Source organism: Heterocephalus glaber, unplaced genomic scaffold (assembly GCF_053883595.1).
Source record: "Heterocephalus glaber isolate CG9 unplaced genomic scaffold, H.glaber_assembly_v1.0 deba00001452, whole genome shotgun sequence".
Classification (NCBI taxonomy): domain Eukaryota; kingdom Metazoa; phylum Chordata; class Mammalia; order Rodentia; family Bathyergidae; genus Heterocephalus; species Heterocephalus glaber.
The window spans coordinates 16,760,099-16,771,861 of record NW_028258302.1 but is presented as its reverse complement, the minus strand read 5'-3'; the positions used below and the strand labels follow the sequence as shown (position 1 = coordinate 16,771,861).

At 40.2% G+C, this 11,763-nt stretch overlaps 1 protein-coding gene across 1 annotated transcript in view; it reads right to left on the bottom strand.

Annotated features, from left to right (window-relative positions):
• Positions 1 to 893: 893 nt before the first annotated feature.
• Rhce (Rh blood group CcEe antigens) overlaps positions 894 to 11,763 on the bottom strand; it is a 41,035-nt gene continuing 30,165 nt past the window's right edge. The window contains exons 9-10 of the mRNA XM_004850608.4: positions 7,391 to 7,464; positions 894 to 1,227 (exon numbers count right to left, since the gene is read on the bottom strand). Coding sequence (XP_004850665.1) covers positions 1,201 to 1,227; positions 7,391 to 7,464 — 101 coding nt within the window. The 3' untranslated portion in view covers positions 894 to 1,200. The remainder of the gene's footprint in view (positions 1,228 to 7,390; positions 7,465 to 11,763) is intronic.

Sequence of the window (11,763 nt, the reverse complement as noted above, 5' to 3'; positions counted from 1 at the left end):
CTGTAGAAAGGAAATTAAACTTTGACTTCTTGGGACCAACATCTGTATCTTCTGTCCTTCATCTGGGGTTAGGACAGGAGGGGTTAGTTTCCGCTCTAGGCCTCAAGAAAGAATAACTTCTGATTTTTACAGTTCCATTTTGCCCTGTCAATTACCACTCGACATCCTAGTCTCTTATCCAGGTGACAAAATTTCTTTGTTGTTCTTATAATAAATTGGATTTTATGCTTTTCTAAAATCTGTGATCTGAACCACTAAGCTCTGTAGACCAGCAGGGTCTATTATAATTAACACACATTAGGTAGCAGGAACTCTCATAGTCTTTGCTCATTGGAACAATTCTCCCCCGAGGCTCCCAACCTCTGCAAAATAGGGTACACATTCTTCAGAATTCTGTTTTTCATAAAATGGGCTACAATTAGCCCCACGAACCACCAGCTGTATCTGATAGTTTCAGTGTGTGAGCTTTTCCACCAGAGCCACCGTTTGCTGTACTGTCGGTTTTGAATATTGCTGGCCATCAGGACAGTAAGCAAAGAAATGACTGTCCTGCTGTCATCACCCATGAAATTGCTCATGAATTTTTTTGCATAGATCTATAAAATGAAAATTGGAAGGAATCTTAGTAGTTGAGGTCCACCTTTTTATACATGAGATTATGTAAACCATGGAGACTTAAAATGATTTCTTCAAGGTCAGAACCAGTGTTGTAATCATTCTGAGGCCGTGGATCTCTGTCTCATAAGTGACCCCAAGCTCTTTCCCTGCAGTGGGACTCAGGGTATGCTCACGAAGTGCCAACTGTCTTAGAAAACTGCTAGAATAAAAGAATGTCTGCAAAAACTAGAAGTGAATTTTTGACTTTTTAAAATTTTGAATTAACTGCTGTGGCTGTAGGTAGGAGTTACCTCGATAATATACTTTATTAAGCATGAGAAAAAATCTGGCAGTTGGCACTAGAATTGAATCAAATCTGCAACCTAAAATATGGATAGCATTGTCTTTAATAAAACCAAACATTATTTAACATTATTAAATTGCCACTTAAATTGGTAATCTTTTTAAAATATCAAGTCCATCTGACTCTGTTTCTTTGTACATAGAGACTGCTATAATGAGTGTCATACAAACAGGCGGGCAGCGGGGAAAGGAAGTTGTGTTTCCAAGATCAGTAGCTTTGTTATTTTTGGATGCTTTTGCTTAAAATCCAACAGCCAAGTGAGGAAACTGTAAAAGCAAAGCAAACATGTTTAGTGCTGATACTGTTAAATTTTATATTTATACTCTTAAATTTTATACTCTTAAATTTTATATGCATACTGATTCTAGATCTCTTCAAACTTAATCATAACTATTATGGGAATGTGAAATGTTACTCAAAGAAAGGCTCATGTGTTGGAGGCTTGGTTCCCAATGCAGTAAGGTTCAGAGGTGGGACTTTTGGATGGTGATTGGATTTGAGGGTTCTAATGTCAGTGGATTAATCCATAATTTGATGGCATCATTAAAATGTGATAGAAATTTAGGAGATGGGACCTAGTTGAACAGACTGTGTCTTGCTCCTGGTCTTGTCTTTCTTTGTCTCTGCTCCCCTCCCTCATTCCTGGCTGCCATGAGGTGAGCAGCTTTCTTCTGCCAAAACTTTCTGCTGTGTTTTTGCCTCCCTATAACCCTAAAAACAATGGACCAGGGTGACCATGGACTGAAACCTCTGAAACTATGAGCCAAAATAAATTCTTTTTTTGAGTTGTTTTCTTGGGTATTTTGTCTCAGTGTTGGAAAGCTAGCTGATTAACACCTGAGAGTTTCTTTCATAAAATCAGAGTAAGATGAGATCTTAGATAGACCTTCATTTACCTCTTTACTTGAATCATTAATAATCATCTGACTTTTTAAATAACTCCAGTGATAGGGGACTTGCTACTATCAGATGAAGTAGCTCATTCTACTTTGCAAACAGTGCAAACTTTTAGAAATGTGTGGTGTGTTTCCCACCTGGCCTGCTGAAATTCTTTGGAGGAGCATAGGGAAACAAATGCTTTTCCTCTTCTATATTCCAATCTTTCAAATGTTTGGGGAGAGTTTTTAGGTCTCCTTTGGGTCTTCTCTTCTGTAGGCTGACTGTATCCTGAGTCCTTTTTGTGCCATACTACAGCCTGCCACTCAATATCGTTTCATGTTGAGTAACTTTGTGTAAGAGGTAGTTTAGCTATTTAGCTTATAAATAGGCAGCTTGCAAGGGACAGGGCCTAAGATGACATTGGGCTGGTCAGTCTTATAAAGAAAACAGCACATACACAGGGTTAAATGTTAACTCAAGCTATATAGATCACTTAGCTCAGGAATGTAAAAGCAAACACTGGAAAAGTGACTATTGTAACCCATCTCCACCTCCCTTATACTTTCTTCTACCTAATTACACAGCAAGATTCCTGACTGGCCAAAGAGTGCTTAATCAGTGAGTATATGGCTCTTGCATGCTCTGTTTCTCTGTAGGTCATATTACAGTATGGACAGTCCATACCCAAATTCTATAGGTTAAGCTCACCTTAACGTGTTATGGCCAGGGACCTGGCCACCTAAACATAAATGACATTAGACAAAGATCCCACTCTGACAACCCTTTTTGGGACCCCTCCCAACTACTGGGAGTTTTCTGTCTTATACTTCCAATAAACACTCCTTTTAACTACCTCCTTTGCTTGTGATTTAATTCTTTGACTTTGGAAGACATCATCCCAGTTTGGGCAGTAACACTTGGATTACAGAATCCTAGAGCTAGAAGTCATGGTAGCTAACACCTAGGGATGTCTTCTGTGGATCAGTCACTGCACCAGCACCTCACATATACTATCTCCTTTAAAAGCCCATGACCATCCAGTGAGAGAGTTGGCAGTATCTGCATTGTAGAAATGGGAAGGCTGGGACTCCACTATACAAGGTTACAGGTGGAAGTGGGAGACTGCAGATCTGACTAACTCCAGAGCACATGCTCGTAGAACTTAAGAGATCTCATTTTATAAATGAGGAAACCAAGCCTCAGAGATGTAAAGTACCCTGCCCAGGGTCTCCAGCCTACCACTGGGGGAGCTAGGACCAGAGTTCATGTTTCTTCCCAGAAGGCCCTTTCACTGAGCCTCTGAGACTTTAAGAGATCATTGGCAGTCTCTTAATATATTTTCCTACTTCAAAAAGCTGGCTTTACTCATTCTCGTTGAACAAGCATTTGCTAGAATTATCTTGTATGTTCAGAACATTTATTTAAAATCAGAAGCAGGGGTGATAACTGATGGGATGGCTAGGTTTTTAAAACTGCATAAAACAGCAAGAGGAATTCAACCCATTTTGTTGTATTTTTTGCCAAAATATTGGTAATACTTATATATATATATATTTTTTTTAAATTTTATTTATTTATTTACTTTTTTGTACCAGGGATTGAACTCAAGTCCTTGCACTTGCGAGGCAGGCAGCGGAACCACTGAGCTAAATCCTCTGCCCGGTGATGCTTCTATTTCTTGGCAATAAAATCATTTAAAAATAAACTGCAGGGGCTCAGGGTGTAGTTCAGTAGTAGAACACATGCTTAGCATGCATAAGGCCCTTGGGTTCAATCCCTATCACAGGGGTGGGGTGATGTTGAAGGATAACTGCAAATACTTATTCAGAAGCTAGTGGGTGATTTTCAACATAATGCAGTCATCTCAGAATCCTTCCTAATCTTCCTACCATTCAACCTAATGTGAAAACTTTCATTTTATTGCCTCATTTTCCCACTCAGAGCCCCCTATTTTGAGAAATTCTAGTTGCCTGTAGAATGAATGAATGTCAAGTGCCTCTAGCCACCTTTCAGCCTTCCCTGACATTCCTGATCCATGATCTCTCCCTCTTCTCTCTTCCAGCAGTTACTGCTGGATGATGTGGTCCTTCATAGTTAGAGTAGTGCACATATAAAGACCCAGCTCTCTCAACCAAGTCCTTAACCTCTTCACAGACCTCAAAACAGGGGCTTGTCCACAGTAAACTCATCTAAAAGATTCCTTGCTTGACTTCAGAAAGGCAAATGGGAAAAAATTTTAAAAAGGAGATGTCAGTGAATCTTTGTGCTTTGCAAAGCATGCAGTAAGGTATATGGTTTATTAAAGAACCAAAGGAAGCAGTTTATTCTCTTAGGAAAGGCACATGATACATGAAAAATTGTATTATAAAACTAAATTTCTATAAATTAGTGCCTGGGCAAGGATCATTTCAACTACAGGGAAACTGAAGATAGGTATATCTGGCTCCTTAACACTCAGAACTATGTTTTCTTTAGATTTGTCTCACGGTCCCTCACATAACTTTTGCAAGATTAGATCATTTGTGCAGTGAAATGAATTACTGCATTTTCATGAACCAGCCAAGAATGAGATGGGTGTCCTTGGAGAGGGCTGAGTGACCCTTCGCAGCAGTACCAGACACAGTCTGGGCCCCCAGAGAAGGAATGGATGAGTTGGTTTTGTTTTTATTTACATTATTGTTGTTGTTTTGGTCTGGGGATTGACCCTAGGGCCTCATGCAAGTGAAGCCCACGGTCTACAACTGAGCTACACCCCCAGCCCCTGAGCTAGCTTGAATGTCCCTTCCACCTCTTGTAGTCTAGTAGTGTTTAAAATGCCTTGTTGAATAGTTTTTTAAAAATTATCCCTGGAGGAAAAAAAAAATTATCCCTGGGTTTATCACCTTTGCAAATTTAAATCCTGGCCTCAGTAATGGATACTTGGCTTCCAAATGCAAGTTGAAAATGGTAGAATGCTGAATAAATGGTTCTACCCAACTGCCAGAAAATAAATCAGAAGATTGCCCAAGTGGTGGTGGTGGGGATAAAATTCTGTTCTCCAGTAGCTGCCCACAACACATTGATATGTGGTGTGTCTTTGGAGCCAGACAAACATCTGTTCAAATTCCTCCTGTTCCATCTACTGGCTCTGTCACTGGGGGCAAATTACTTCATCCCCATAGGCCTCAATCTCTTTATCTTTAAGATGGAGATACTTGTTCTCATACAAGATTATTGTGAGGATAAAATCAGATAATGTTGCAAAATCAGAAATAGTAAGCTTGCAAAAAAATAGTAGACTTGCAATATGATAGCTATTATGCTTACATATTCCTTCATGATTGGCTAAACCCCTAGTAATTAACTTTCACATTCACATGATGATTTGCATTTTTCTGAATATTGTTACAGACATTATTGCTTCATTTGATCTTCAAAAAACCCAGTAAGGGTTAAAGATTTTTTTTCTGGTACTGAGAATTGAATTCAGGATCTTTGTATTAAGCTACAATCTCAGTCCATTTTTTAATTTTTTGAGACAGGGTTTCACTAAGTAGCTAAGTTGCCAGGCTGGGCTCAAACTTGGGATCTTTCCACATCAGATTTCTATTATTTCACCAGTGGGAGTCAAAGCACTTGCTTACATGATACATTGTGGAATTGTGATTGGAATCAGGTCTTCTTCTATGTACAAACTTGTTCTATTTCACCTGCTGCTGAACTAGTGTTAGAGTGTCTCAGATTTCCTTTATTTATTCAGCAAATGTTTATTGCAACTTGAATACTTGAACTGGATATTTGTCCTGTTTGTGGTGTCCCTTGTTGGTTAGCATAGAGCTCAATAAATACACATGGAATGAATGAGTGGACTAAATCAACTCTGATTCCTCTCACTAGATTACCCCTGTGCTGCTAAAGGGAAGAGAAGCTGGTGCAAGTTGAGGCAGGCTACACATGACAACATGACTCTCAGAATAATTATGCTAAGTAGAAGCCAGACCCCCCTGCCAAAAACCCCAGATGTACTATATGGTTCCATTTATAAAGAATTATAAAAAAATGCAAGCCAATCTACAGTGACAGAAAGTAGTTCAGTGGTTGCCTGGGAATGGAACTAAAAAAGGGTATGGGAGAACAATTTCTGAAGGACAAAGGAATGTTTGGGGAGTGATTGATATGTTCCTTGTCTAGTATGTGGTGATGATCTCAGGGGTGTATGAATATGTTAATATATATCCAGTTGTATAATTTTAAGTATGTGTGACTCATTCATGTCAATTGTACCTCATAAAGCTGTTTGGAGAGGTAAAGGAAAAAGAAAAGAGAAGGAAATGGAGAAGAGACAGGTCATCTCTCCAGCATCCCTGATTGTTTCCTGCTGTCACATGTGCCCAGGCCCATAATAAGAGTCCCCCTCTGTTCCTTTTGTGTGTCTTGGATGCTGGGTGGGGAAAGGACTGGCCTGGGACACAGAAGGCCCAGCACCTGGTCTTGTCTCTTCCATTCACAAAGGTATGATGCTAAACCTTAGTCTGACCTCTGCTGGCCTACTTCCTTTGGCCATATTGGTCTCTATTCCTAGCCTACCCAAGGCATGGGTCAGATGATTATCTGAGAAGACACCTATCAGAGTGCTTTGTGAGCAGGGAGTGTAAGTCAAAGGGAGGAAGCCAGGGAGGTGACAGGGCTGAGTCACGACTACATGCTACAATGTAACACAAAGATCCTCCGAAGCAGCTGAGTGCTATGTCCCTATGCTAGATAACCCCAAACTCCTATATTACAAGTTTCCTTGTTTATAGTTTAATTTATCAAGACTTGGATTAAAAATGGGTGGTTGGTGTATGCCTGTAGTCCCAGCACTCTGGGAGGCTGAGGCAGGAGGATCACAAGTTTGACACCAGCCTAGGCAACTTGACAACTTACCAACTTAGGAAGAACATGTCTCAAAAAATAAAAGGGTTGGGAATGCAATCCCGTTTGAAAGTCAGTGCAAAGGCCCTGGGTTCAAAGACCAGTAGCAAAGAAAAAAAAAAGTCATGTTCTAGATTCAGCTTTACCACTCATTCCCTGAGATCTTGGACAAGTCAGGTCTCCTCTCTGAGTATCTGCCAAATAGAGGGTTAGATTCAATGACCCCAAGGTTTCCTTTACTCTTGTATTGTGTGATTCTATCCTCTTCCTGTCAAATGATTTGCTGACATTGATGACTCCAGACAAGGAGAGTAGGTGTGACCAATGGCCTTTCTCTCCTCACAGACCTTCGATGATCTTGAGTTATCAGGAAAGCAGTAACTTTTTTCTTTTGGTACTGGGGATCAACTCAGAACCTTGTGCTTTCGAGGCAGGCATGGTGCCACTGAGCTAAATCCCTGGCCCAGGAAAGTGGTAACTTTTACCAACTGCCCACTGCCCACCAACACACATTATGAACTTGCTCTTCCCTAATGCTCTTTACCTCATTTTTGTTTTTGTTTTACTCTTATAAATACCACATTAACATATATATCCCAAAATCTTTTTAAGTTCATACATTCAAAATCTATCATATGAATAGGCTAAAATTCTTACCTCCCAGAAAGCTTGATCATCAAAATATTTAGCCGCACGAGGTGCTTTCCATATTTTGAGCTTTAGGAGAAAACCTTAAAACAAATGATAACAAAGTGTTGAAACATTTGTGGCATGGCATTGTTATGTCGAGATTAATCAACACATTGTATGTGGGCTACAGTATCTCGACAGAAATCACTTCTCTCCCACCACGGAGAGACAGACAAATGGGAGACCCATTCCTGGGTCGGGTTCATTAATTCTGTAGCTATCTTCTAATAGGAACTGGAAAGTGCAATGTTCTCCAGTATTCTCCAAAAGGTTGAAATGACACTGAGCAGCCCTGATTAGCTGTGGATCAGATGCTCTTCTCAAGACAGAATAGAAGGGCTGTGGCAGATGGCGTTCCTCTCCAAAGCTGACCCATTTAAAACTCAACAGCTACCATGGAGAGCGACTCCCAGGAGGCATCCCATAGGTCCGTCTTCAAAAGCTCCAAAGCCCGGCCAGCAGCCTCAGCTCAAGCTTCTGCTAGTGCAGTGAGGAACACCATTTGTGACCAATTGCTCTCGTTTTCTGTTCTTCCTATTTTTTGTTCATCCTCTGCAGCTTGACTCTACACATCCCTTCAGCTTTGCAAAGTCAGCTGAATTTCCCAGGACACATTGCGTGCTTGTCTCTCTCTGTCTCTCTCTCTCCCTCTCCTTCTCCCTCTCCCTCTCCCTCTCTGTATGTGTTAAGAGACAAGGTCTTGTGTTGCCAGGCTGGCCTCAAACTTCTGGGCTCAAACAAATGATTGAGCCTTCCTGAGTAGCTGGGATAACAGGCATGCATCACCACACCCAGCTATTTGTACACTTTTAATGATGATGGCTTCAGTGTATTGAATAATACGATTAACAAGAGTAGGTGTGTGTTTAGTAAAATACAAATTTTCCTTTCAGAGTGTAGCCTTTAACTGATACTGATATGCAAAGTGAAGCCACAGTATTTCTTGTAGCTAAAATCACTCAGAAATAATCTGTCACCTGCTCAAATTATCCAGATAGCAGAAGCTTACTCATCACTGATGAAAACTCATCTCAAATATATATTCTTGTCTTATGAGACAACACTGAACATATTTGCAAACTTTTAAAAAATCAGAACCAAGGAGACCGAACCGGTGAGGACCCCTGGGCATGCCCACTAGCCTCCAGCTTAGCCTCGTGGGCGCCTGCAGCAACAGGGCCCCCCTCCCCTGCCTCTTGGCTGTACAGCTACTTGGATCCACACTACAGAGGCACAGCAGGGGCATAAAGGCCATTGTCCTGAGCTGCAGAAGTGAACAACAGAGAGAGGGCCTCTTTCAGGCTCCCTAATGAAAACTGAAGCCCACTGGAAAAGTGAAGAGAATCTCTGCAATAAAGGCACACCAGACCACCATGCTTGGTAAGTTGGAGGGATCATCACCTCCCATTGGAACCTGGACTATCTTCAGGGGAAAGGCAGCTGGAACCTGCAGTAGAACCTGGCAGAGTTCAACCCTGCAGGAGGTCAGGGAGCTCAACTTGGGACTTGCAGCAAGAAATCTGCCTGAATCACACAAGTCTGTGACTGGCTTACTGAGACTCATTGACTTATAACTGCACACTGCTGCCCACGTTGTCTATTGTGACAGCAGAAACATACCCTGAAGGAGGCCCTTCATTTTTACCTTTTATTTGTTATTTTCAAAATTGCTACTATTTTTTTTGCTCTTATTTTTAATTTTTTTCTTATTTGCTACTCTTTTAAATTTTTTATTTTCCCTTTTTTCTTTCTTTTCTCTTTTCTTTCTCTCTCTCTGCCTCGCTCCCTTGCTGTCCCACATTGTTCTTCGTTTCCCTTTGTGTTCCTGTTCTGCCTCTAATTCGTATTTCTTCTTTATCTTTCTTTTTGTCTCTTTCCTTCTCTTGCCTGTGCCCTCTGGCCTCACTGATAACCTTCCGCTATCCTTCTACTTACCTATTCCTCCCTCCCCAATCCCTTCTAACTCCCCATCCCAAAGGGTAAAGTTGCTATATTGAAGAATTTATTCACTATAAACATATGTTGGTTTGGTCCTAGATCTCGATTTAATTCACACAGTTAAAGGTGATAGATTAATAACTACCACAAATTGTCGTTTTCTAAGAGGTACTTGATGCTATTGTGTTGCAGATTGTATCACTTGGGCTAAGGTGTTGTGATTGATCTAATCAGTTGTCCTTCCTGGTATAATGAAAATGAGACAGCCTCAGAGCCATTAGAGACTCAAAACCTAAAGACCAGCTATATCTGGAAGACACCTCTGAGAAGCAACCATTCCATAAGTGTTCTAAATACATCAACAAAGATACAATAAACAACTTCAAAGTATCATCCCAGGAACTAAACCAAGGACAGTACCAAAAACAAAAATGAGAAGACATTTAAGTAAGGCACAAACTCAGACTTCCACCCCACAAAAGGCAAATTCTGGGGGAAACAAGGTGGAAAAGTCTGATAATCAACCACCTGGACACCCTGAACTGATAGCACAGGAAGTAACAAAACAGATGAATGAGGCTCTAGAAAAATTCAAAACAGAAATAATTTCCCAGATAACTACAGAGATGGTGAGCAGAGTGAAAGACATGATTAGAGGCTCTAGAACAGAAACAGATAAAAAAAATAGGTGAGCTCAGAAACATGCTGGAAGCCATGAATGCCCAGCATAAGAAAGAAATGGAAACCATGATTGCCCAACATAAGAAAGAAATGGAATCCATGAAACAGATTCAAACAGATATTCAGGAGATTAAAAACTCTATTGAGGTTGGGCCAGGGATTTAGCTCAGTGGTTTCGCCACCTGCTGCGCAAGCACAAGGACCCGAGTTCGATCCCCAGTACCAAAAAACACACACACAAAAAACAAAAACAACTCCACTGAAAACATGCAGAGCAGATTAAGGGAATCTGAAGATAGAATATCAGATGTAGAAGACAGGATTGCAGTTAAGCACCATGAAAACAGAGATCTCTTCAAAATAGTAAGGGACCATGAGAAATCAATCCAGCAGCTGCTAGATGATGCAAAGAAGAATAGCATAAGACTGATAGGAGTCCACACAAAAAACAGGAGAAAGTACAATTGACATTAAAAAAACTGTTCACAGAATAGTAGAAAACTTCCCAGACAGAAGTGGATAATTGGACATACAGATAAGTGAGGCATATAGAACTCCAACTAGCCATAATCAAAACAAATCTACACATAGACATATAATAGTTAAGATCCCAGAAACCCAACAGAAGAACAAAATCCTACAGGCAGTTAGAGAAAAGAAACAAATCACCTACAAAGGAAAGCCCATCAGAATCATGGCAGACTTCTCAACACAAACCCTCATATCAAGGAGAGTCTGGAGTGAAGTATTTCAAGCACTAAAAGAAAATAATTTCCAACCTAGACTGTTGTATCCTGCAAAATTATCTTTCAAAATCGATGGGGAAATTAGATACTTCCACAACAAAGAACACCTGAGAAATTTCATGAACACCAAACCAGCACTCCAAAGAATTCTAAGCAGTATCCTAGAAAAAGACAATGAAGGTCACAACTCCATGAGGCCCAACAGAGGGAAGCCACCAGGCAAGGTAAGAAACTAAAAGGAAAGGGGGGAAAAAATAAGAATTAAAAGAGGCAACAACAGCAAAACATCATGACAAGGATGAGTCAATATCTATCAATTATAACTCTCAATGTTAATGACCTCAATTCACCAATCAAAAGAAATAGACTGACAGAATGGATTAAGAAGCAAAATCCAGCAATATGCTGTATACAAGAAACATACCTAACTCAAAAAGAAACTCATAGACTGAAAGTAAAAGGATGGAAAACAGTTCTCCATGCCACAGGAACCCAGAAAAAAGCAGGGGTAGCAATCTTATTTGCAAGCAAAGTAGATTTCAAACCAAAACGAATTAAGAGAGACAAAGATGGTCACTACATCCATGTGAAGGGAACAATCCAAGAGGAAGAGATGGCAATCCTAAATATATATGCACCAAATACGAATGCCGCCAACTATACAAAACAAATATTAATGGACATGAAAAATCAAATAAGCACTAATACAATTGTAGTGGGGGACCTCAATACCCCTCTATCGCAAATAGACAGATCATCTAGACAAAAAGTTAACAATGAAATTCTAGAACTGAACCAAGTTATTGAACAAATGGACTTAATAGATGTTTACAGAGTGTTCCACCCCACAAAATCAGAATACACATTCTTTTCAGCTGCACATGGGTCATTCTCTAAAATAGACCACATGCTAGCTCATAGGACATGTCTAAGCAAATGTAAAAGAATTGAAGTTACCCTCTGTATATTATCAGA